The sequence below is a fragment of the Actinia tenebrosa genome, unplaced genomic scaffold (genome assembly GCF_029948245.1).
Source record: "Actinia tenebrosa isolate PJP-AT-01 unplaced genomic scaffold, QUT_ActTen_1.0 PGA_scaffold17__23_contigs__length_9995812, whole genome shotgun sequence".
In the NCBI taxonomy this organism is placed as follows: Eukaryota; Metazoa; Cnidaria; class Anthozoa; order Actiniaria; family Actiniidae; genus Actinia; species Actinia tenebrosa.
In genome coordinates this window covers 2808309-2836127 of record NW_028292577.1, presented here as the reverse complement: position 1 = coordinate 2836127, position 27819 = coordinate 2808309, and the positions used below count along the sequence as shown (strand labels likewise).

The following is a 27819-nucleotide window of genomic DNA, read 5'->3' as shown; positions in this document are numbered from 1 at the left end:
AACAGTTATTCCACGAATAAATCGAGTCGTAAATGAGCTCATAGCCAACGAGGCCTCGAGCTTATGTACGACGAAGGTGAGTGGAATAACTGTTTTCTTATATAGACAATCACTGGGTCACTAGAAAATAACGCTTTTTTATTCGATCAATGAAAAAGATCTTACCAAAAACCTGTCGATAGTTAATAATAATAATAATAATAATAATAATAATAATAACTTTATTTCTATAGCGCTTTTACCTATGATGTTCAAAGCGCTTTACAAACAATATAACAAATATAAATAATTACTGAAATATCAAATAATCAAAAATCTAACTACTAAACTATCTTAATGACTACATTCTATAAAAATATAATAATCTAGTAATTATAAATATATATAAAATGAATAACTAATCTTAAAAACTAACCATAAGCCTCTTTATATAAAAATGTTTTTAGCTTTTTCTTAAAGCTATCCAAACTTGAACATAATCTAATATCTTGGGGAAGAGTATTCCATAACACAGGCCCACAAATGGAGAATGCCCTAGCGCCATAGGTCTTAAGCTTAAACTTGGGTACCCTGAGTAATCCCTTGGCAGATGAACGCAATGTGCGAGATGGAACGTAAGGACACACTAAATCACTAAGATAAGTTGGCGCAATACCATTCACTGCCTTAAAGACAAAAAGAAGGATCTTATACTTAATACGCTGTTCAACTGGGAGCCAATGCAGCTCCATCAATACTGGTGTAATATGATCTGATTTGCGTGAAAGACTAATAAGCCTAGCGGCAGCATTAAGAGCATATTGTAGGCGTTGCACAAGGTGTATGGGTAAGCCAAACAATAAAGAATTACAATGATCTATCTTCGAAGTCACAAATGCATGAACTAGGATTTTTGTGGTGTCATAGCTTAAATACCTTCTAACGCGTGCTATGTTCCTAATATGGTAAAAAGCAGACTGGCAAACTGCAGTAACTTGTTTAGCTAAACTTAGAGTCCTATCGAAAACTACACCAATGTTCCTTGCATGTTCAGAAACTTTAATGAGTTCGTTAGCAGCAGAAATAGTGTCCAGTGGTGGCGATGGACGATGCTGCGCATGCAGTAGAAGAAACTCTGTCTTGTCGTTGTTAAGCTTCAAGTTGTTGGACAGCATCCAGCAATCAATATCACGTATACATGCTTCAACAAATAGAAATAACAAAAAGTTGCACGAATAGAATTCAACCATGTCGTAAACTGAGCCATCTCGTTGTCTAGCTGATGGTTAAATTGCTTTAGACAGGTATTTAACTCTGTTTTATTCATCATAGTTATAATATAATAATACAATGATATTTATAACGCGCATATTTCATGTGGATATGTTCATATGCGCAGAAATTAACTAAGTCATTCAATTAAATAAATTGGATAAAGAGAATTATAAATGTAACATACTATAGTATAGTACAATAATATTTAACAAATAAAATACATTTACTGTGTTTGCACAGGCTAATGCAAACCTCGATGTGGTTAGGAGAATTCTCGAGCAGGTGCAAACACTCGCCTAAGGCACCTGCACCTGCTCGAGAATTCTCCCAACCACATCGAGGTTTGCATTAGCCTGTGCAAACACAGTAAATGTATTTTATTTGTTTTATAAAACTATTTTCTTCAAAAACAAAAATAACGAAACATGATCAAATAAAACAGAAGAATTTAGTTCAAAGTTTTATATACAAATTCTCCTTACATACTTGTGCATTTGCAATAACCAATCAGATTGCGCGAAAGAAGACCCTTAACCAATCAAATTGCGAGTTTTATACACGCCTCCAAGCATGAAATTCAAGTTGAAAATTTCTTATTTCAAGGCGAGAAGAAGCCAAACTTTAGCGCCTTTCTCCCTTGAGAAAGAGGCTTTTACAAGCAAATCTTGATAAAATAATAATTCCAAAGCTTAACCAATGGCTTTAGTCATTCTAGACCGAAAAGAAAACAATATTTTGAGAGCTAGAACTTGTAAAATTCAAGCTTGATTTCCGTCGGTGTTGTCGAAAGAGTTCGTCGAAATTCTCCAAGTTCAGGCTGGCAAATCTGGATTTTTTCTTTTTTGTTGAAGGCTCTTCTGGTGTTTCTACTATTTCAGATGCTTCCTCAGGAAAGTCAAAGTCTAAGCTTGGAAAATTAGCCATATTCTTCTAATTTTACTGGAGTTATGACTATTTGTGTACAAGTACAACTTCCAAACAAAACTCAAATTTTCCCGCCGGTGTCGACACGCGTCACAACCGTGTTTGCACAGGGAAATGCAAACACGGCTCTCGGCCAATCACAGCACGCGTACTATCTGAATTATTTTATAACGATATATAAAATAAATGAAATATATAGTATATAGTAATAAAGATGTATAAAATTCTAAGTAAAAGCTAATTTAAATAGTGATTTAAATTTCCCGATACACAGTTCATTCCTGACTTTTCAACAGGAAGAGCGTTCCACAGCTTAGGGGGGCCGCAGATTGAAAAGTCCTGTCACCTAATGTTTTTTTACATTTCCCACTAGCTGGATTTAGCAGTGTCCTTATGATTCCTGAGGTTATACTTAGAAACCTTACTTACTGAAACCAAATCAGACAAATATTGTGGTGTTAGCCCACGTAAACATTTAAATGTTAACAGTAGTATCTTAAAATGAATACGATATCTAATAGGTAGCCACTGTAAATCGAAAAGAACTGGTTTGATGTGGCAAAAACGAGGATGCCCTACGATAACCCCGGCAGCAGAATTTTGCACTGTTTGTAACTTATTTACATGAATATCAGGAAGCCCATACAATAAACTATTACAGTAATCTAATTTACTCACTATAAAAGCATGGACCACGTAATAGGTATTTCCTAATTCTTCTAATATTGTATACACTCAATTGAAGAATCGTTGTCCGGTTCCCAAACATAGAACATAAAAGCTGAGACCGAAACGGCACATGTGAAATGACATAATTATATTATACTGCGCCATATTGTCGCCGGTCACAGCATGCATCTAATTAACGTACTTCCTATGTGCCATTTCGGTCGCAGCTTGACACGTTGACGTCTCTATGACAGATATGACTCAAACCAGCTTAAGGCAATCCCTGATATGCCAAAATCAAATGAGAGGCGTTTAAGTAGAACGTTGTGATCTACGGTATCAAAGGCAGCACTGAGGTCAAGTAGGACCAACAAGGTTACGCGTTGTTTATCCATGTTCATTAGTAGGTCATTCTTAACCTTAATCAAGGCAGTTTCAGTACTGTATCCTGGTCGATATGCTGATTGAAGATCGGGTATCAAGCCATATTCAATCATGTAAATATACAGTTGATCAGCCACTGCTCGTTCAGCAAGCTTTGATACAAACTGCAAGTTGCTGATTGGGCGATAGTTCATGAAAACTGTGTCGAGTCAATTCCGCTTCAAAGTTGGGTTCACAAGAGCATCTTTCCATGAGTCAGGGAATTCACCAGTTTGCAGTGATGAATTCAGCATTTCAGTCAGAGGTGGTAAAAGTTCTTCTAAACAGTCCTTCAGTAAAGACGTAGGTAAAGGACCAAGAGGGCAGTTATGTATTTGTCAAACTTAGAAATGCTTTTTAGCTAGTCTAGAAAAAAAGCTTTTTTTGTTATTAATCTAAAAAAATTTTGTTTTATCGGTGTTTCGATTTTTGTTTGTTCGTCTTTTCACGATTTTCTTTCGCGACAAAATTAGAAATTTCTGTATTAAAATGATACAAAAAAATTGCCTTTTTTGCCACCAAATACGAGGGACGTCGGAGCGTTATTTTTAACGGCGGGGGGAAGGGGGGGGGGGGGGGGGGGGGGGGGAGGGTAGGAGTCAGATTCAGCATAAGTGATTTAAAACGTGAAAGGAGATGTGAAAGTTCACTATAGAAAAGGTGGGATCGAGCTATAGCCCCCTAGTCCCCCCCTGCCGTCTCCGACGTCCCTAAATACTTTAAAGCCATTATTAGTTCCCTTCGAGTGCTTTTTTTGTGTGTGTGTTTTTTGATGTTTTTTTTTCTCAGAAAGTTGAGCAAAAAATAAAAAATAAAACAAAATATATAAATAGCTCTGGTCACAAAACATAGAGGATCGGTCTATAGATAATTTCCAATGAGGCATCCAACTAGCTAATACAACTTGTTTCACGAAATTATACTAAAGTTTAAAATTGTATTCTAGGAACATTTCGTTTTTCGTCCTTCATCAACGCTGTATATTGAAGTCACCATCACATATGTACTTATCATTAGCCCTACTTTCGTAGAAGATTTTCTTCGGTGTTTGCAATAATTAAACGCGAATTAAAACCATTGCTGGTCATTATCAAGACTCTATTTTGTCTTCAAAGGGATGTTCCCTTGCAGTGATAATATAGTGCTATAAAACAACCTATTAAGGTTCGATTGCGTCTTTCTCCCAAAAATAGACATAGCAAGTCCAATGTAGGCCTTGAAAGTAGCAATAAAATCATTTTAAGAATATCCGTTGACTCGCATAAAACGATTGCGCACAAAAAAAAATTACTCCTGTTCATTAGTAATTAATCTAGTGTTACGATACCTGACTTGCACAACTTGAATATTACTTATTTCACTTGAAAACAGCGAAGACAGCTGCAAATATAATACAGAACGTTATACTTTCTCCAAATCCGGCAGACATGTTTCAACATTGTTTTAACAATTAAACCGTGAAACATTACTAAATGCAACATTTTAAAACTTTTCTTTACGTCAACGCATTTATAAAAGTACTAAACTTATTTTGCAACACATAATAAAAAAAGTACCCGATGTATTGATGATTACCACTCACCTCTGATCTGATGAGTACCACTCACCCCTGATCTGATGATTACCACTCACCTCTGATCTGATGATTACCACTCATCTCTGATCTGATGATTACCACTCACCTCTGATCTGATGATAACCACTTATCTCTGATCTGATGATTACCACTCACCTCTGATCTGATAATTTGTTGCAGGTTTTGGAAGACTGTCGAGGATTTGTTTAGCAGCTGAACACTAAAGTCCTTGTTAGTGACCTTGAACACTGTTTCAACCCTGACAGCTGCAAGGCATAAATATTTTTATCAAGAAATAAAGGATTTCCCTGATGAATGCATCAAAAAAGCCTATGCGCAAGTTTTCTACAAACAACATTTGTAAATTTTGAATTGAACAATATCTATGCGAAGTATAAATAGATGTATTGATTTTATATTTTATGCTTTACTATTATAATCATTATCCTCATCCTAATCCTCATTATTATTGTTATCATATCAAAGACTTGCCTGGAGCATTTGTGACAGGATTAGTCGTTGGAGCCGAAGTAGAATTATCGATGGGGCTTGTCGTCGGGGCAGAGGTGGTTGCGTTGACGGGCGGCTGCATCGTTGGAGCAGAAGTAGAATTATCGATGGGGCTTGTCGTCGGGGCAGAGGTGGTTGCGTTGACGGGCGGCTGCATCGTTGGAGCAGAAGTAGAATTATCGATGGGGCTTGTCGTCGGGGCAGAGGTGGTTGCGTTGACGGGCGGCTGCGTCGTTGGAGCAGAAGTAGAATTATCGATGGGGCTTGTCGTCGGGGCAGAGGTGGTTGCGTTGACGGGCGGCTGCATCGTTGGAGCAGAAGTAGAATTATCGATGGGGCTTGTCGTCGGGGCAGAGGTGGTTGCGTTGACGGGCGGCTGCATCGTTGGAGCAGAAGTAGAATTATCGATGGGGCTTGTCGTCGGGGCAGAGGTGGTTGCGTTGACGGGCGGCTGCATCGTTGGAGCAGAAGTAGAATTATCGATGGGGCTTGTCGTCGGGGCAGAGGTGGTTGCGTTGACGGGCGGCTGCATCGTTGGAGCAGAAGTAGAATTATCGATGGGGCTTGTCGTCGGGGCAGAGGTGGTTGCGTTGACGGGCGGCTGCATCGCTGGAGCAGAAGTAGAATTATCGATGGGGCTTGTCGTCGGGGCAGAGGTGGTTGCGTTGACGGGCGGCTGCATCGTTGGAGCCGAAGTAGACTTATCGATGGGGCTTGTCGTCGGGGCAGAGGTGGTTGCGTTGATGGGCGGCTGAGACAAAATTAAAAGGAAATTAAAGAAAGTTAAAAAGAACAAATTAATGAAAAATAATTAAAACTTTTTGTATCCTTGTTTTAAATTTGCAACAAAAAACAAAAACAAAAAAAAACAAAAAACAAAAAAACAAACAAACAAGAAACATTATTTTTTAGCTCATTTGAATTTGAATTTTAAACTTCGGCCATCTTGCAGCTGAAATTTGACTTAAGTATTTCTTAGCTAGCGTAGTTTTGATGACCCTGGCTACCAAAGCAGTTTAGGGAAATGAGCCAAAGAAAGAGGCTCACACGAGTAACCTAGATTATTTATAATCTTTGGTACATTGTTTAGCACAAACTACACAAATGCAAGAGTTGAAGAGTTTTTGGGATTTCTTGGTCACTCTGATGGGTTTAATATTTAATAGAATGGCATTTACGGGGACACAGAATGATAGCAAGGCCTTGCTCATTTAGGAAGTAGATCATAATTAGTCACGAGTTTAAACTATATCATTGTTGAGAGACAATGCATGAGTGGAATTACTAGGTATCAAAAATCTTCAAGTTCGTACTGGATGTCGTGTTTGATACGCTTCTTTATTGAACTATAGCACGTGATTAACAAGCGCGAGCATGTTTATGCAATTTACATGCACTGCACGCATTCCATTTCTAACTTCACTCTCTCGTCCCCACTCCCTCTCGCCTTCCCTGTGTCCCCACTCCCCCCTAAGCGCAATGGACATTCCCAGGGAGCTAGTTTTGCTCTTGAAAATTTCAAACGAAGTTTTTATTGCATTGGCGACATTTTTACACTGATAAATCTTACTTTAAAAATGCTGAGTATTACTAAGATAATTTGCGTGGCCCTGAACCAGAAAACCAAATGTGTCAAATTTATCCCTAACTTCATGAGTTACTAATGTGATTACCATTTTTAATTATTAAGATATTATGAAGGACAAATATACGCCAGAGAAATCTAGCGGTCATCAGCTAAATTTTATTTGAGTCGGTAAAATTTGAGTTTTATATGTGAACGTGAAAAAAAATATTTCGATTACGACTTTAAGATAGCCACGGCATTAGTATTTTTAATCATAGATGAGGCATGTTCTTTCTTTTTAGAAATACAAAATTAAAGTCAAGACCACACAAGTTATATTTTTGCAAATGACTATACTTTACAAAAACCGGCTCTAATTTAGTTCTTAGTTCGTAGTTTTTCAGGGTTTTTTCACTTTTTTAATCGTCACACCAGTTTTGACAAGCTAGACACCATTTTGTTTTGAAAAAACCCCATCGCCATGGCAACAGTGAAATGTTACACGTGAAATCATGGGCTGTAGGAGAATATTTAGTTTGTGACGAAAAAATACTTAGTTACTCAATTGGATCTGTCTATCCATTCTATCCATTTTTTAATGATTGTTACGTAAGTCTCCGATGAATAAACATGAATTCAATAGTCTTTTTTCTCTCATTAATTTTCTTTTTATAAAACTCGCCATCTTTGTTATTGATGAGCCTGCAATGTCTTATTAGGAAAAACTGCAGTTTTTCATTAACACAGGGAGCCCATATTCTGTTGTATTCTCATTTACTAAATATTAGTGTAGACCATGCAAAGTACAATTTCGTCGTACTATCCTTGATTCCAGATGATTACGCGCCATCTCCATATAAGGAAACTACCCTGTCCCCTTCATTTATATAAGGAAACTACCCTGTCCCCTTCATCTAAATAAGAAAAGCATTGTTCGTTTGCTTTTAAAATTATTCGAGGAGTATTCCTGAACGTACTGAATCGAATGTTTATGGAAGTAGCAATACTTGTATTATGATCATTCGGGTGGATGTAACCGCCTGAGAAGGACTGACGTTTCGAAATCCTGGGCGCAGAGTCAAGTGAAGAATAAAGTCAGACTGGTTATATTTATACTGCCACGTTAATGAGTGCGAGTCGCTGCTTCAGTGTTGTGGGCGATATTATTGTTTCTGATAAGCCTATTATACTGAGCCGGTAAGTTAATTGAGCGGCGCAGTGGATGATGCTCAAACTTGTAAACCAACTCTCCAGGGAATACAAGTCGTTGCTGCCTATTGTTGCAAAAAGAAAAGCATTCGCTGGATTCCCAGTTTATTGTATAATATTGAATGATTATCGTTTGGATTAAGGATTGCCCGTTGACTCGACCGTGCCGACTATTCGTTCAGAAGACCTAGCTGAAAATATTTCCTTATATTCGAAACTGAACAGGGAAATACTTCCATGTTTTCAAAGCAATCGAATGAATTAAGACGAGTTGTTGTCAAAACGAAACTTCTATGCTTAGCAATATTTGGATTTTGAATATATTTAGAGCTTCTATTACCCTTAAATGTAATAATTACTGATCTTATCAAAATCCATTGTTTTCAGAATGCATTATCCCAACGAATGCATAGAGGAAAATCAGACAAATTTAGTTCATTCATTATTGGCTTTGTTTCTATGATACGCCCTCAGCTGCCTGCATTATACCTACGAATGCTGCGTGCCTCAGTAATTATCTATTAAATAACACCCATAAATGTAACACCCACCGTATATGTAATAAAAATCAAACGTAAATGTAATAACAACCATAAATGTAATAACAGTCAACCATAAATGTTATAATGGACCCTACCATAAATGTAATAAAATTTAACGATAAATGTAAAAATCAAAACCCACCATAAATGAAATAACCCCTCTAACCATAAATGTAATAACCAAGTATTCCGGAGAGTCAAACATAGTGTTCAATCAGCAAACAACTCTAAGCTGCATTGTTTATGTGTTTCGTCAAACACAGTGGCTGGGGTCACATAGCACATGATAGCCTGTGTAAACAGCCGATTTGGATACGGATGAAAGTGCAAGAAACGAAATATTTGTTTTGTGACAGAGAGAAAATATGATGTAATAGTCCTAAAACAAAGAAATAAGTTTATTTTTTAAACTCTTATCGAAATTTTGCGAAACTTTGATCCTGGTGACGCACGCTATTCATTTGACCGTGGGATTCGTGAGAAAATATTATGTACATCCCTATGATAATGATGGTGATGATGATGATGATGGTGGAAGTAGTGGTGATGATGATGACGATGGTGATGATGAAGATGATAATGAAGGTGGTGATGATGGTGATGATGATGGTGGTGGTCATGATATGGTCATGATCTCTTGTGGAAATGGCGATGGCGGTGATAACAAATGTTACATGACGATGATGAAAACGGCTGCTAAAGGCGTCTTTACATGACGTTTTTTTTTACAAAGATAACTGTAATGATAATGACGATAATGGCGAAAAGGATAATTTTTTATGCTTATATTTATTAGCTTTTATCCCTAAACTTTTAGAATTATTATTGCTACAATTTTAGTTTTCATATTGCTACTTATTATCATTATTATTATTGCTATTATTATTATTATTATTATTATTGTTATTGTTGTTGTTGTTTTTAATTATTATCATTATTATTATAATTATATTTTTTTACTGTTTGTACATAATTACGTAATTCAGCCCAAGGGCTGCGCTAAAATTTTCAATAAAAATCTATCTAAATCTATCTAAATCTAAATGAATGAAGTATACAAAAAAGTCTTTAATCCTGAACAAAAGCTAGGTTTAGGGTTAAATAGGGGAATGCTGTAAAACATTGCCCAATGACTCCAATGGTTTGTGCATAATAGTGCTGTCGGGGTGCAACATCCGAATTCCGATCATTTGCTTTCATTTTCAGCACGGTTATAGTATTACCTCTTTTTAACCCTAACCCTGAATGACATGAGTGTATGCTGGAAATTGACGTAGTGATAATATAAAAAGGTAAAGAAGTTATCGTCCAAGAGAACAACAGATCCGGACCTGGTTCACGACGCCCGAAAGGACAAAGGTAGACCCAGAAATGATAGGTGTTCTCAAGGAGGAGTATGTTCTGTTGGCTGAAAAACAAAGCTTAACCGCAGAAGATCGTAACGAAAAAGCTACTGCAGAAATTGTAAACTTTGATATATTTTAGTGCCTTGGCGGGTATTGTCCGCCTTTTCACCTTGGGACTCATGGTGCCGCGAAATCGTGGCCCCTATCGTTGTTCGACTAAAATCGTCTGGAGCAAATTATTGTTACGTTATAGCAGGCATTTTGACTTAGAGGCGTTCAGTCATAACCCAACAGATGGTACCTTTTCAGTCAAGTGCAAATGCCAATTGTCTGAATCTGCTTTACTGGGCAGAATTACTATTGCAACAACACTTCATCAGTAGGGTAAAACTAACCTGCCTCACGACGGTCTAAATCCAGCTCACGTTTCCTATTAGTGGGTGAACAAAGCATAAAATACGACGAGCTTAAAAAGCCGTCACTTCAATTATGATATCTACATTCAGTTAAACTAAATGCGTGCAGCTCGTCAAATAGACGAGGGCTGACCCGTTGCCGAATCAGGACCACTAATGAGAGACAGCATAGCTAAGATCGTCGCGCCGTTCGAACATGTCAGCCTTACCGTCCAGACTAACCATCTGTTCACTGTTGTGCGTGTTGGATTGTGGGGGTTTACATCAGCACGTCTCAAAGTGGCAGATCGTGTTTTGCGCGTCTTGAGGATCGTACTATGAATTCCGGAAGTGGTTGATTCACCCCGTTGTCCATTTCCGACTTTAGTCGAGCCAGCTGGTGAAGGCAAGAAGAACCTTACCTCTAGGAAGGGGTGACCTATGTTGCAAAGCAGATGAGAAGTGGTCTCCTTTCTTTCACTGACTGTTCCTCGGAGGTTGAGCCAGTAAAATGACCTTAACTCATTAGGGTCTAGGCACCGCATTAATCAGGTCTGTCTTACCATATATCAAACCGTAGCCGAGGGTTGGAGGCATATGGAGTGAAGGACCATGACATCACCCAATCTGCATTTAGCGGGTAAACCTTCTTGGGAGGGTCTACCCCTACATCTATTTTATAGTTAAAGAAGAATACTCCGTCCGGATCTCGGTCTATATCACAAGCATGTCTGTGAGCCTCTATCCGTGCCCAGAATATCTCAGTAACTCTCGGGTCTTTATTTTGAAGCCATCTAAACATGTTGCATATTAGTAATTGCTCGAATACTACGCACAGACTTTTTATGCGCAGTCCACGGAGTCTGGTAGGTGCTTGAAGCATTGCTACAGGAGACAACATAGAGACTCATCGTCAACATAGCTCGGCTATGGGGGTCACGGCAAAAGACTGCGCGTGATCTAAACTGTTGATGGTAAGGTATTGTATTATATTGAGAGGGAGACTGACAAGAAATATAAAGAAATAGCTTTTCTAAGTCTTCTAATTGGATTGAGCACGACCGAAAATCTTTAAAGAGGATCCATTGGAGGGCAAGTCTGGATTTTGGGTTCACACGGCACGAGACTGCCTGTGATCTTAACTGATGATGGTAAGGTATTGCATGGTATAGAGATGGAGCCTGACAAAAGAGCAAGAACTTAAATCCTTTAACGATGATCCATTTTACTTATTGGATGAAGTGAAGGCGAACCGCAAGGTTCACGTTCTGGATTTAAGGTCTTTCTTTTGCAGACCAATCCTAAGTTTGGCGGGTGCGGGACATCTGTTAAATGTTAACGGCAGGTTTAATAATGTGAGCTCAATGAGAACAGAAATCTCATGTGTAGAACAAAAGGGTAAAAGCGCACTTGATTTTGATTTTTGGTATGAATAAAAACTGTGAAAGAATGGGCTATCGATCCTTTAGTCTTTAGGAGTTTTAAGTCAGAGGTGTCAGAAACGTTGGCAAAGGGACAACTGGCTTGTTGCAGCATTACAAGGCTTGTTACAAGGTCGGCTCTTCCTATTATTGCAAATTAGAATTCGCCAAGTGTTGGATTGTTCAGTCACTAATAGGAAACGTGAGTTGGGTTTAGACCGTCGTGAGGCAGGTTAGTTTTACCCTACTGATGAAGTATTGTTGCAATAGTAGTTCTGCCCAGTACAGCAGATTCAGACAATTAGTATTTGCATTTGGCTGAAAAACTACCATCTGTTGGAATATGACTGAATGCCTGTAAGTCAAATTCCGTGCTAGAACGCAACTATAATTAGCTCTAGACAATTTTAGGCGAACAACGATAGGGGCCACGTTTGTGCGTGGTGAAAAGGCACTAAAATATATCAAAGTTTACAATTTCTGCAGTAGCTTTGTTGTTACAATTTTCTGCGGTTAAGTTTTGTTTTTCAGCCAACAGAACATACTCCTCCTTGAGAACACCTATCATTTCTGGGTCTACCTTTGTCCTTTCGGGCGTCGTGAACCAGGTCCGGATCTGTTGTTCTCTTGGTCGATAACTTCTTTACCTTTTTATATTATCACTACGTCAATTTCCAGCATACACTCATGTCATTCAGGGTTAGGGTTAAAAAGGGTTAATACTATAACCGTGCTGAAAATGAAAGCAAATGATCGGAATTTGGATGTTGCATCCCGACAGCACTATCATACGCAAACCATTGGAGTCATTGGGCAATGTTTTACAGCATTCCCATATTTAACACTAACCCTAAACCCAGCTCTTCTTCAGGAACAAAGACTTTTTTGTATACTTTATTCATTTAGATTTAGATAGATTTAGATAGATTTTTATTGAAAATTTTAGCGCAGCCCTTGGGCTGAATTACGTAATTTTAATTACTTAAAAGTACTTAAAAGTACAAACAATAAAAAATATAATTATAATAATAATGATAATAATTAAAAAACAATAAATATAATAATAATAAGAAGAAGAATGATGATTATAATATATATAGTAGCAATATAAAAACTAAAATTGTAGCAATAATAATTCTAAAAATTTAGGGATAAAAGCTAATAAATATAAGTATAAAAAATTATCCTTTTCGCCATTATCGTCATTATCATTACAGTTATCTTTATAAAAAAACGTCATGTAAGGACGCCTTTAGCAGCCGTTTTCATCATCGTTTGTTTTTCGCTACTCGCTATCTATCACAGTATAGATAGTGAGTAAGTTAGCCAATCAGATTACAGGATTCGTGATAGTATGCTATTAGTTTTATGCTAATTCTCATTAGCATCCATTGTGAACGGCACCAAAATAGCTGCTTAATCAGTTGGTCTTTTGACTCTCTTTGTAATGCTTGCAACCATCAATATGCAGTGAATACGTGTAAGGCCTAGGGCAAACGTCGAACTTTCCATGCACCGAACTTAATTACATCAAACAATGCCGCCTCATTTTTACTTGATATCCATTGTTTTTAATGAGTTCGGTGCATGGAAAGTTCGACGTTTGCCCTAGCCCTAATTTCTTTAATATGAAACTTACCGCAGTCGTACTTGTGGCCAAAGCAAAACATAGGACAAAGCAAGTGTTTATTAGTTTCATGTTGTCGACCTGGAAAATAAATAGTCAAATAGTGAATCCATAAAACTTAAAGAATATGACATTTGCTGAAATCCAATGATATCTCGTGTACGGAACTCGTACAGATTATTGTTTATCTTATGCATATGACCAGGACAGAGAGGCAAATCGTTGATTGCTGTTCCATTCCTGACGTCACATTCCCTCTCTCTGATTTTCTAAATGGCGCCGAATTTGAAGACGCATGGTGACGGATAAAAAAATCTAAATATTCTTATAAAGACAATGTTTTGTTTTAGCAATCAAGACAAATTCTAGTTATGGTAAAATATGTTCTACGAGTTATTCTACGGATACCCGTAGAATACGTATCAAAAACCCGTGAAACAAAGTGTAATAACTAAGGTGTGATAAATTGTAATACACCGAAAACACAAAAGAAAAGCAAAAGAAAATGCGGACAATAAAGCGTATTAAAGTGTAATACGCTAAAGTATAGTTCACGGGTTTTTAAAAACCATTCTAACATCAATAAACAACCCCATAATAGGTTTAATAAAGACGATATCAAGCATTATCCATGGGCAAGAGAATATGAAGTAAGAGAGCATATCCCTGTGACCCATGAAAGTTTCTTGAAAATCTATTTTTAGCTACGCGCGCTAAGCCTGAGCTATTTTAGCATGCGATTCCTGATTGGTCAGATTGTAGTGATGTCATGGGAACACAAGAGATCGGCAGTGACAATGCAAGCTTCGTACAGTTTATTCAATTTGACGAGAAAATGTGTTTAGAGGAATTCCTTGAGAAATTCTGAAAGGTTTTTGAAGGAATCCATAAACAGCATATGTAAAAAATACTCAACTGAGACAATATCATTGTAATCTCCAAAATATTTAATAATTCATTTGCAAATCAGAGGGCACAAATAAAGTTCTATTCTATTCTATTCTATTCTAAATCAAAACAATGGTCGCTTGATTGAGACTCATTTATTTTGGAGTTGATTGCAGTTATAGATGAGACTCGGTAAGTTATTCCAGAATTCTACCTAAACTGAAATACAGTTAATATTGCTGTATCCCAAGAACACGTACTTCTGACCTGAACTTCAGTGTTTTCAAAATGACAAGTTATCTAATGGACATCTAAAATGAAGGTAGATTGGACTCGTTTACGAAAGAGCCGGATTTTCGATGAACAAACTTGTTGAATTCACTGAGTCAAAAGTTAAAAAACTTTAAACTTGAGAGAAAATTTAGCACTTACTGTTGGAATCAGTTGTTTACCAGTGAAAAGAAGAGGTTTCAAGATAGCTGAAAACAGTCAAGTTGCTTGGAATGTAAGAATTAAACATAAAGGCACAAATACGCCGAACTGAGAGCATCTGGCGGAAAAAATCGCAAGTGAAATGCCCTTCAATCAGGTTAAAATAATCTCTTTTTTATTAGTTTGAATCCTCAAATACTAAGTTTGATTCACTTTTTGTACTTGGCCGATATCGTAATTGTATTTCTCTTGTCTGTTTGGGACTTTAGAATTTGAAAAGTTAGGAAAAAAGTGTATGAATAAATTGCAAATTTGAAAGCAAGTTCTAGTTTTAATAGTCAAACATTTTCATTAATTCACCTTTTCTCAATGGGCAATGTTTTTTTCATAAACTGACATATCGTATTTTGGCAAGCTAAACATATTAAATAATTGTGAAAAATCATTTCAGATTTCAGTGCCTCTTGTAGTTTTTTCCTCTGTGAAAACATTTTTTCTTCGGCAAATTTCGGTGCAAGTTTCTTTTGATCCGTGTGTGAAACAAAATACTGGCCTTGCTCATCGTCTTCTTAATCACTTTAACTTAAACTTTATTTACTATAGAAAACACTACGATAAATTGCTTTTTGGCTGTCTTCACTGTAGGTTTTTTGCTATTTTCATCGCATTTGTTTATCGCGGTTTCCTTCCCCATGGCGCCTTCGCTGTTTTCAGCGTGTTCGTATACTGAAAATCATCCTGATTTGATTTTTTCGATGTTCTGTTACATCAATTGTTAATTCGTCCATGAAGAACACATGATACTTTAATTATTTCAACTTTTTAATTATTTTGAAGGCATTTTGAAGGGAACTAAACATTTTTCGCTCCCATGGAAGTCACTATAACTCTGAGCAATCAGGAATCGCATTCTAAAAATAACTCAGCCATGCGCGCGGAGCTAAAAATAGATTTTCAAGAAACTTTCATGGTTACAGACCCATGTATAGGAGATGTGCTCTCTTACTTAATATTCTCTTACAATGGGATATTACTAAAGCAGGGAATGGGAAATGGGGAATGGGGAATGACTGGGACGAGCGATCAGCGGTATTACCCTTAAAAAGTGTCATGGCGCTTGCATTTGCAATCTTGCTCTTTCCATCATGAAAAAATTGCCAAATATTCCACGGCAGTGGTTTATAAACGTACTAAAAATGTTCGATAAAAAAGAGAGTGATAATAGGTAAGTATTACTCTTAGTATCTAGATTCACATTCAGCTAATTCATGACTGTTCTTTTCGCGACTAATATTGATTTTCCGTCTGTAAATTAAGTAATAACCCTAAACTCAATAAAATATTATTAGCTTATATGATGGGGTTTGAGAGACGAAAAACACCGTGGCTGCAGTGTTGTGCTAAATGGGCGCCTATCACAAATGACTTCAAAGCAACATATAATGTAAAATTAGAAATAAAAATCCAATCCTCTGGTTATTATATGATTTAAATAACAGATTATGGGGATACGACTTTTATAATCGTTCATGTTAGGGCCATGGATATTGCTCTTTACTGATAAGTTTAAAGAATGAAATAGTATGTTAGATATTTAGAAAAAAATATAATATAGCTAAATTCTAACGCGCGCGGTGATTGGCTGAATCCATCAAAAAACCTTTGGTTTATTACGTCGGTAAACCCTCTCTTTACGCACACCAAAAATTGCCTAGCTTTGACATAGATTTGAAGAGCAATTTCCTGAAAATGACGAGGAATTTCTGAACATTTGCTACGAAGTAGAAAAAGAACACAAATCTTTGAAAAGTGAAGACGAAGTGATGACGAACTTGTGGAGAGCACTCAGGCCAAGCAAATCAAGAAAGATACTGTTTTTCAAGGTTAGATATGACAAATCGAATGTTAAGTTCATTGATAAAATTTTTGTCTGTCATGGAAATAAATAACAAAGAAATATTAAAAAAAACAAAAGCAATGACAAAGTTGCAAATCTAGGTTGGCTAATCTGCAGTTTAGTGATATTTTTTATAACTTTTTGATTAAAACAAATGCTAACCAAAATAATTATTACAAATAGCTAGTTTATCAGAATGATAAGTAACGTGAAATGAATTGTTAATTTTCATAACATAATGGGCCGATGGCCATTTTCCAGTATCCCAAAAGTAAATGTCAACTGATCCTGTTTGGTAAAAACATCGTCCAATGACAGCAAATAAGCTGGCTAAAATAGTGAGAATAGTGATTTAAGAGGGGCTGTCAGCAAAAACCAAACCAATTCAGATATCGGCGGCAAGAGTTGTAAATTAAATTTTGCTCAACCTTTGCCTAAATATAGTCTATAATATAACATGAAACCTAAAATGTTTAGCCTGCGTGCAGCCGACCTCTAACTGACTGTTAAGTCCGTCTGCGAACCAGCGACAGCTTTCTTGTTCCGTTACCCCCAGCAGCGTACCTGGATTTCAGTACGCGTTCTGATTGGCTCTTACTTATAAGTTTGCTGATTGGCTATAATTTTCAGTCTCTACTCAAATTTCAGGCTAGTTTGTTTATATGATTTTACGTGTGTTGGTTCTAATTTGTATTTTATGTCATCGAGAGTTATCAAAGCACTATTGTTTGTTATCTTGAAGAAGGAAAGTCAAAGTTAAACGTGAAGTGTGAGTTCGAGATTTATTTTCAATCGACAGAGCGAGTATATATGCAAGTCGCGCTTTCAAACCTTGTCGAAGAGACGAAGTTTAATCCAACTGCAACACAAACTTGAAACCGAATTGCGTGACATACATAAGAAGAATACGTTGCCTGTTGAGACAACAAATGAGCGAAAGAGAGGATCAGCAGAGGATATGAAGTGTGTAACCCCTAAAAAACGTCGTATCGAAGGGACTAGCGAAGATAATACATCATGTGTTCCCACATGCACAAGACCAATTCCCGCTGCTCCTCCTTATTCACCAATTCACAAAGAAGCCCGCCTGTTAAGTCAATACGTACAGATCTGTCCGTTAAGGTGAAATGAACATGCAAAGAAAAGCTAAGGAGAGAATGCTACCAGAAGACTAAGAATATCTGGGCAAGATGCTGGTTCGCGGAACCTATAAACAGATCGCTAATGTAGCTTGGAAATGTCCCTCTCTTATCTTAAGAAAGAACTAACAGCTCTCAATGAAAAGAACATAGAGAAGGGGGCAGCACAGTTGTGTTCAAACTGAGATTCGACAGCTGAAAAAGCTTCATTCCACAAGAGTAGTATACAGAATGTAGGTTCTGCGTCGAGCGGATAAGGGCGGATCGCGGATCAGCCCTTGCAATGACGTCACCCCTATAAAATGACGTCATAGGATTTGAAAACCAATCAGAAGGCGTTCCGGTAACGATAAGCAACACTGGATCGATCTGCCAGACCCCCCTTCCGGATAGATGAAAAGAAGGAAAAAGGGGGTTAGGCGAATGCGAAAATGTATACATTTTTCGAGCAAAACATGGAAGTGAGGCAAGAGTGCAGTGAAGCGAAAACTGCTTGTCAAGCAGAAATGTCAATCTTTGTTTGCTAAGCGATGTATAAATTATTTTGTTTAACAGAGAATAAATGTTCCATAGAAAGCGATAGAGGTAATTTAAAAGCAAAACCTTAACTTTCTTGTTCTTTTGTTTCTTTATAATAAAGACAACACAAGGTAAAATACGTTCTTTGTCCTTTATTCTATAGCGTATAAACCAATAATTGTACAAAGTGAATATTGGAAGCTAATTAAATTATTTACAGAAACCGTAGGTTTTAGATAAATTGTCCTGTTTGCACAGTGTCTTCCAGCTTGGAGCGCTTGATCTTATACACAGTGCCGTCTTCTACTAGTAGTAACTTGCGTTTTTTGCCTCTAGTCTCGACGGATTTTACATCCAAGACTTTGAGAACACGTCGCTTGTTGTTTGCCGGTAAAAACGGCACTTTATAATAGTCTAAAATCCCAGCCTAATCTCCTTTCTGTACAATTTTACAAATTGCAAACTTTTTTCTAGTAGGAGAAAGCTTTGTTTTGGTTATTACGATTCTACAGCCGTCCATTAACTGTTCTTTCTGTTGTTCCAAATTATCTCCAGCCTGGTAGAGTGCTTAATGACAAGTTAATTACGCTGTAGCCAATGGCCGAGACAGTATAGGTCGAGCCAAGTGGTAATTCTGCCAAATTATTTAAATGTTTATAGGGAACCATATCTTCTCTCGCTAGTGTAGTTAGTGTTCCCACGTTGGTAGATCTACGTGTGAGAATGTTCTCCATTTGCATCGTCTGTTCCTCTATTTCTGTTGCTAGTTTCTGCTGCAAAATCTTTATGCTGTGTTTTTCCATTTCCTGTGTTAGTCTTAAGTTACAGAAGACAACGACATGCCTTTGTGGGGTTCGTCCCCACCCAGTAATGTTTAACACTGCCAGCGGTTTGTTGTAAAATGTTAAATAGTTTCGCCTAGGGTCTCGAATCTGCTCCTTTTTTGCGTCAGAGAGGTTCTCCTGTAAGTAGGTTTCGATATGTTTGTTGGAATAACACAGACCTAGTGTTCCCTGTTCTTTGTTTGTTTCGATTAACATGATGAATTTCTGGCCGAACTGGGTTTGCTTCTCTCGCATAGCCATAACATTATAGGATCCCATAGACAACTGTTTTATTTGGATGATTTCGTTGTCAGAGAAAATACTGCTGTATTCATCGAGTAATTTTAGCCTCTCTTTTCTCTGCAATAGCGACTTCGAAGGGTTTTTGACATTCTTGTATTTGTGTTGCCGCTTGTTTTGTAATGTTTCGTACTTGTTCCCTGCGTGTGGTGTCGGATGCTCGAAGCCGTTTTCCGGTACTAGTGACGGGTAATTTGACTGTTAAATCATCTGCCCTAGATAATTCTAAGTCAGCCTTGCAGTTCCTATTTCCTTGGACATGGGCACGGTAAGGTGTACAGTGTTCGTGTGGAACTAACCCAGAATTTTCCAACAACTGTAGGTTCTTTTCTTTGCTCTCGTCGTTCCTGCTGTAAACACCCCATTTGGAGACTAGTCTGGTAGCAAAATGCAAACTAGCATCTCTGCGATGTTTAAAGTAGCGAGCTCCAGAGATATCCAGGAAAACATCTTTGGCTTTGTCTTTTCCTTTGCCAGCAGCAGTTTTAATTCGGTCACACACCTCGATAATGTATATGGGTAACTTCGCGCCCAGAGTCAAATTTGCGAGACACCAGTTCTCTTTCTCAGACCATTTTTCTACAAACTGTCCACTAATGTCCTTGGTCTTGTCATCGTATGTGTAAAATAGTAATCCAATATCGCGTGACCTGTCAACCACGACTAAGCTGTGTAGCATAGAGTCCCAATACGCTCTCCAGGTGTCTGCAAATGGAGTGGAGTAGACTAGACTTGGTGCCACATAGTCCGTTATACGGGTAAGAGTGCTTTCCATAAACTCGTCACTAGGAACATTATCTTCGCAGTAAAAGGTAACTTCTGCACGCGTTAATCCCCGATGCTTGGCTAGGTCTCGTGCGTAAGCAAGCCGTGTGTTTCTCTGACAGGCCCAATCTTTCCAGTGCTGTCCGACGGTTTCCCTTACGCTTTTGCTCTCCAACATTTGTACCATTTTGTTGTAAATTTTAAAGCGAGTTGTCATTCCATTTACTGTTTCCATATAGGTCAGGCAGTTATTGCCCACTTGATCGCTGTTATCGAGAATTGTCCTGTCATCATCTGCCTCGCAGCCTTGGATACGAAAACCTTTAGTAGAGGTCAGAAAGCGAATAACTTCTTCTTTGTCGAAGCTGCCACTGTAATCCATGGTTAAGTCAATATCCTTTTAGAAAATATTTCTCAATATGTATTCATCGGAGCGTAAAACCTTTAAAACTTCCAAATATTCTTCATCTGCGCAAGCAATTTTAAATTCTTGTCTGTAGTAAAGGGTTTTTTCGGTTTCCTTCGATTTTAATCTTCCGTAGACGTTTTCCAATTCTTCCTCGCGTGGTTGTCTTTTTAATGGCGATAAAGCGATGGCTTTGACTTTACACTTCTGCAAGCCATACCGGGTCAGCATATCTCGAATGTGCTTGTTAACCACACCGACTTCTGTATACGTTTTCTTTGCAGTCACAAAGTAGTCCGGTACAAGGACGTACAGAAGAAAGTTATCCACAAACTTCTCACTGCATGAGATAAATCCGACGCCCTCCTGCTTCCCATACTTGTTGTAATTAACAGCACCGATCCTATTTAGGGAATTTTCTTGGGCAATCTTATCTAAAAGGACAATACTCTTGTTGGACCGACCAAGAAGAGAACGACGCGAAAAAAGACCCAAAGCTTGCATATTGTCGAGACGAGTAGGAGAATTCTTTTGGAGATGTTCACACCACGACGTTTCAATGTAGAATGAGAAAATATGAGAAAATCGCTAGCTTTATAGCGCAAGACAACAAGGCAAGCACTTCTATGATGACGTCATGTAAGGTATCAATGGGTCAGTCAAACAGGCCTAGACATGTTTGTCAGGATGGAGAGAGATCAGAAAGCCTTCTTACCCCGATAAAGGCCACGCAGAGCCCATTCGGGCCTCTTCGGGCCATATAAATCATAGCAGATTTATAGAAAATCGTCAGTTACTACGAGGCAGTGGACGAGTGAACACCTACAAGATTATGGGTCGCAAGCGAAGAGACTGCCCTGTTTTCGGCTGTGGAAGTACAAATCTCGTACGACTAGCGAATCATATTGATCAAATTCACCATATGGATGCAGAGGAACGCGCTAAATGGTTAAAATGGAGTAAACTTGGGCCATGTGTACCTTTACAGAGCGAGGAAACCGTAGCGGAAAACCAAGAATTAAATCTAGAGCAAACATTAGAAAGGATTCTAAAGCGACAAGAAGACATGGAAACAAACTTTAATAATTATCTAAGAGGTACAAGAATACAGCATGAAGAGAGCAAATCACCAAAGCGGAAACATTCTAAATGTATTACGAAAAGAAGACAGTGCTCTAACCAGTTTAACATTACTAGGAAAATGGACAATACGAAACATGTCTCTGACAAGTGGCTTTGCTTTTAGGGACGGACCGGTGCTTTGTTTAGTAGAGGACAGATCTGGCACTGCGCATAAGATCAAGCGCTCCAAGCTGGAAGACACTGTGCAAACAGGACAATTTATCTAAAACCTACGGTCTCTGTAAATAATTTAATTAGCTTCCAATATTCACTTTGTACAATTATTGGTTTATACGCTATAGAATAAAGGACAAAGAACGTATTTTACCTTGTGTTGTCTTTATTATAAAGAAACAAAAGAGCGAGAAAGTTAAGGTTTTGCTTTTAAATTACCTCTATCGCTTTCTATGGAACATTTATTCTCTGTTAAACAAAATAATTTATACATCGCTTAGCAAACAAAGATTGACATTTCTGCTTGACAAGCAGTTTTCGCTTCACTGCACTCTTGCCTCACTTCCATGTTTTGCTCGAAAAATGTATACATTTTCGCATTCGCCTAACCCCCTTTTTCCTTCTTTTCATCTATCCGGAAGGGGGTCTGGCAGATCGATCCAGTGTTGCTATCGTTACCGGAACGCCTTCTGATTGGTTTTCAAATCCTATGACGTCATTTTATAGGGGTGACGTCATTGCAAGGGCTGATCCGCGATCCGCCCTGATCCGCCCGTCCCAGAACCGCTATTTTGTATACTACTCACAAGTCCTCGCTAAAATTCGCCATTTTGATTTTAGCAATACTGAATAATATAAACAAAAGCTCTGATAACCAATCGGGAACGGCTTTAGTTATAACCAATTAGAATTTAGTCTTCAAATCCATACGCGGGGGCGTGGAGTCTAGAGAACACGGTTTGTGTCGTTGCTTCGCAGACGGACTATGCGAGAGAAAAGTCCGGCTGCACGCAGGCTAAAAATGTTTCGAGTCTACTGCTTCGATTGGATACATAAACGCATTTACAAAACGAAATCGTTTATAAGCTAGCGAGTTTGCAGGCATTGATACTTTAGCGCTTTTGAACTTTACCCACCCCTCCCTATTTTGTTATCTAACGTCGTGCTCATCTCCTAATTAGCGACTTTTGTTTACTCAGAATCAAAACGTCTGACAGCTATGTAAAATGCGGCCAAGAACAATTCAAGCCTTCCAGATCATGACCAAAATCTATTAACTACATATCAAGCCCATTACTATAAATTGCGGGGAAGAATCCAGTGTAAAATGAATGAAACCTTGCAAGTTGATGACTCGTTGATATCTTGGAAAGTATTCGGAAGTAATCCACTGATGCCAAGAGATAGCGGGACAAAAGGATGACAATGAAAAGGCCGAATTTAGACCTTATTTCTTAACCAAAAAGGTTATCAATGGTAAGAAAGGCTTGGAATAACGAACTACTTGGTTTTTGTTAGTTTTATGAAGCTCTTTTGGTTGATTTTGCTCAAATATGCAGTATGCACACTAAATCCGTTGTGTAGAGAATTGTACGATTGATGAAGTTCAAATCGCCCTCAACAAATAGACTTTTTTGCCGTTTTAAACGTGTTTTAAAACAAATTTCCATTGATATAGCAGGATTTTCAATTGGTTGTTTTAGTGAACTTGAAAGACTTTCTTGCAATTTTTGAATTGAAGCTTTGTTTTAGTAATTGATCATTTTTTCTCAGTGATTTGATTGATGTACCGCGTGCTGTGATTGGTTAATGAATAAAGTAAGGAGAAACAATATGTTTATCAAAAAAATTAAAATAATCTATAGTCAATCGCAATTTGAGCAGTTTATCTTGGGCTATATTATAAAAGCAAAAAATGATAGTTTTCCATACTTAACTGGTGAAATAAACTACCTTGGATAATTTGGAGAACACTCGCCTAACGGTTCCCGATTTACTGATCTTTTTTCGTGTTCTCCCAACCATCCCGAGAGGTTTATTTCGCCAGTAACCCATGGAAAACTATTATTTATTGCTTAAATGTCATCAACCTTTATTTTTAAAAATATAGTAATGTAGTACTATAGTAAAATTATAGAAAGGCTTTAGCTTCCATAGGTTAATTGTTATGTATTTGTATTGGTTTTACAATGATACCCGGGAAAACTCCTGGAAATATATCTCTATTACCACACAAAAAAATGTCGTTGATAACAGAAAGAGAATATGGTTAATTATGGCCAGAAATTTCGAATGGAATCACTATGGAAGGAGCTTAATACGTCATCAAGTTACTTACGTCAATCACTATATTTTAATCCCTGTATTTTTATTGGCTCAATCGCTATGCTCGATTTGAATTTTCGAAAATGGACAAAGAGAAAAATAAGAGGAAAATGTTTCTATAGTGTGCTAATCGGTTCATCAACAGAAAATATATTGCCATTAGTGAAATAAGGACAGAAGGGAAAAATTTATGATGTAGAGAGACTGACAAGTTGTCGTGGTGGATATGGAAGATAATAAAATGAGTTATTCTCGCCATAGCTTAATATAATGCTTATATAATGCATATCCGTTTCAGCAGCTTTAATGAGTTCAGTGTTCTTTGTCACTTAGAAAATATAATTGGTTGATTTGCGAAAGATAACCAAGAGCTTTGAGACCCAAAACAATCGCACATTAGGTTTTTGGAAAGTTGCTAATTGTATTTCGCGCAAATTTTACCCGGTTTTTGCTTTTTTTCTTACCAGGTTGGTATCTGTCTGGAGTCTATTTTATCGACTCATAGATTCTTATTGAAAGAATAGACCATTTGCAAACGGAACAACGTGGAAAGTGATGATGATGATAATTATGATAATGATAATGATGATGATGATAAAAACCTACGAACGTTTAACGCATTTTTTAGGGGATCGCATTTCAATAAATTAAAAGATTCTCCTAGGTCACAGAAACTGTGAAATAAATTAGAGATGGGCCGAAAAAGAAACGACGTACAATGTAAATACTCGTCTTTTTTTAAAACACAGTCATTGAACGGCATCCTACAGAATATCGAAATTACGTACTGCGACATGTCATACTACTACTAAACCCAATTTACTGCTCATTACAATATTTAATTCTTATCTACTCAGAGCTCCAACACCGAGCTCCTTGTGGCATCTCAGGGAAAAAAGATAAAAAACATTCGTTTGAATTTAGGATTCGCCCAGTATAGGGGATAATTATTGGTAATTTAATTCATTTGATTCCCAGACTAGCTCGCCATGACATACATGTGCCTAGGTTTGATTCGAGGTTCTCTCTCTGGGTTCTACGTTTTTCCTCCCTACCCAAATGCTAACAGGCTAAATTCCAATTCGATCCGTGAGTAGCCGTGCATGGCTTTGATCAGTCAAAAGGATTGTCAGAGTATCGTTAAAAACGTTTTTTTAGTAGGTAAAAATTATTCAACCGATTTATTTTTATAACGGCTTTATATGTTAGAAATTATTAATTATCGACAAGGTTCAAAGCCTAGCTGATCATTCGCAGCCGTTTTCCTAAAATTAAAAAAATGTTTCTCAAACAATGACGTAATTTCTTTTAAAGAGTACTACAAGGAAACGAGGCAATTTTATTTTACTTTCACTGGACATTAAACAATTAAGACAATTTAGAGAAGCACGGGTGTGGCGCTGCTATAAAAGCGCCGACCCTCATCAATGACTAGAGTTGTTTGTTGATTCTCTCCTGTGCTTTTATCCGGGTTCTCTTCTTTTTTCCCTTCACAAAAATCAATTTCTAAATTCCAATTCGATCTTAGAAGACATTAGTTCTCGATATGGTTAACCTCTTACATCTCCTTTTGCACCATAACGCGAATGAATTTAATTTATTTATGTTAATATTTAATAATTATTAGGTGGATATCATCATAATCACTGAGCCTGAGGGAAATAATTGTTTGAGTAAAATTTTAGACTTGAATATCTGAGTAAATTCCAAAACCAGGATAAGAAAACGAAAGAATAAGAAAACGTTTTAGTATTACTTTCGATCTGTAAAACTTTGGATAACCTCATAATCACCACCCCAGCGGTCATTATCGTCTCAGATATCGTCTCATAATTATTGTAATCATACATATTAATATTCATCATCAACAAGGTGACCAGATGAAGAAGAGTTTTAAATTCTGAGATATTGTAGTTAATTTGGAGTTGATATGGCCTATTCGATTTGATATACAGAGGCGAAAATGCTAAACCGGCCTACAACCAGCCAGCTACCGAAACGTTTACTCAGCAAATGGTTTTTGACTAAAAATCAATGATTCTGGTATTTTTTCTTTTTCTTTTTCGTTGTCGGTCATAGTGGAGTTATCACTCGTTAGCGATAACATTATAGCACCCTTAACGGTAAACAGCCTAAGAAAACAGTTAAAATGCTTGGAAATCAAATTAAAAGCAAAGGAAGAAAAGAGAGAAGAGGAGCAAATATGAAAACTAAAATAAATAAATAAAAGATTCTTACAAAAAAAAAAAAGGATGTCCCGAGCAGATGCGCTAAAACACTTTTAAAGCAAAGATCAGTATTTTTTAAGAAAAAAAAAAAACACGAAAATACTAATCACGTACCACGCTGTCCCTTTAAGAAAGTCTACTTTATAATGATAAAAGCACTCCGCACTCTTTACTACTTACCTTGTGCAAAGATTTTCATTTGGCATTAAGATAACTTAATGTTTTCAACCTTTTTCATGACTAGTGTACTGAACATCATCAGTGCGTGTTTTATTTAGAGATATGAAAGCTGAAATCGTCATTAACCAGTTTTTATAATAATGACTGATGATTTCTCCCTCATTCATGCATATGAAAGTTAATTTGGTACTTTTTTGTTATACCACCTGTTCAAAGAATTGACGCAAATTGCGTTCGATTTAGATTGCCCCAGAAAGTACATCCCCATAGTAACCCCCCAATATGCATGATACCAAACTAGTATATATCTTGAAAAGAATTACGCCAAATAGTTTAGTGGTATATGTTCTGTAAAAATGATTTAAAAACTTCTAGAGAATACCTTTATAGTCTGCCTGTTATTTCCATATTCTAGTCTAATGGCTTTGGGAATACTAATTATTAGATAAAGCAACATATGAGGCACGTACAAACCCAGAAGTACGGTGCAGGAGCTCGTATTTGTTTATAAACATGGCGTTGAAACATCCGGTGGAATAAAAATGAAAGGCCGACCGAAAAATTTTAATGTTTATAAAAATGAAGATTTTTATGTAGCGTATTCTTATCAATACTCCTCTCGATATGATTCAAACAATAATCCTTTTTCAATATATTTTGCATAAGTTTGCTGTCCGTTTTTTAGAAGATTGGGTAGCCGTAAAAAGCGACGTAATAACTTTGCAACAACTAGTTTTTTGTCAAAATCTCTATTTTGAGTGGATAGATTTAAAAACGTCTACAAAAAATTTTCTAAACTTTTAAATTCTGGATTTTTGCCCCGAAAAAAGTTTCGTCAATGAATTATGAGATCTCGACGGTTTATCTCCTAGTTTGATTCGACGGTTTTGCACCCTCCACAAAAACCAATTTCTACAATCTAATTACAATTAGATTTAAAACTGCCTAGATGAAAATTACTTTCTTTAATTGTGGTAACCCTAACAAATTGTTTAGTTCGGGTATTTTTCAGGATTCGATAAAAAACTAGTGGTGAAAATAGCTAGAAGGATCTTTAATATAAACGCATCAATCATTTAATACTTTTATGCTGAACGTTATACAACCTATAGGTGATATCTGCATACACCTGCTTTTATTATTATTGATATGAAAATTATTTGCCCTTCAGATTAATTTAACTCATTAAATGTCAGTCTCATTAACCTGAACTCCCACCGCAGATTCTACAATGAATTGTCGCTTAGAAAAACGGTGAATACGCTTCACGCGATGGACATAATTTTCAAACGATGATTCGACCAAGGCCTTAATTCGAGATTGACTTTTAAAAAACATATATTTTTTGGTGAATTGAACTTACGTTATGTTATGGC

The 27819-nt window shown here is 37.1% G+C and overlaps 1 protein-coding gene and 1 long non-coding RNA gene across 2 annotated transcripts in view; both read right to left on the bottom strand.

The window, feature by feature from the left end:
• Nucleotides 1-5963, bottom strand: part of LOC116289550 (polycystin-1-like protein 2) — a 38617-nt gene extending 32654 nt beyond the window's left edge. The window contains exons 1-3 of the mRNA XM_089032003.1: nt 5339-5963; nt 5003-5112; nt 4598-4650 (exon numbers count right to left, since the gene is read on the bottom strand). Of these exons, the coding sequence (XP_088888129.1) occupies nt 4598-4650; nt 5003-5112; nt 5339-5963 (788 nt within the window). The remainder of the gene's footprint in view (nt 1-4597; nt 4651-5002; nt 5113-5338) is intronic.
• Nucleotides 5964-5976: 13 nt separating this feature from the next.
• LOC116289526 (uncharacterized) lies at nt 5977-26570 on the bottom strand. Its single transcript, XR_004196337.2, has 3 exons — nt 26444-26570; nt 13476-13544; nt 5977-6107 (listed from the first exon to the last, which is right to left on the bottom strand). It is a non-coding gene; the product is annotated as an uncharacterized LOC116289526 (long non-coding RNA).
• Nucleotides 26571-27819: the final 1249 nt, after the last annotated feature.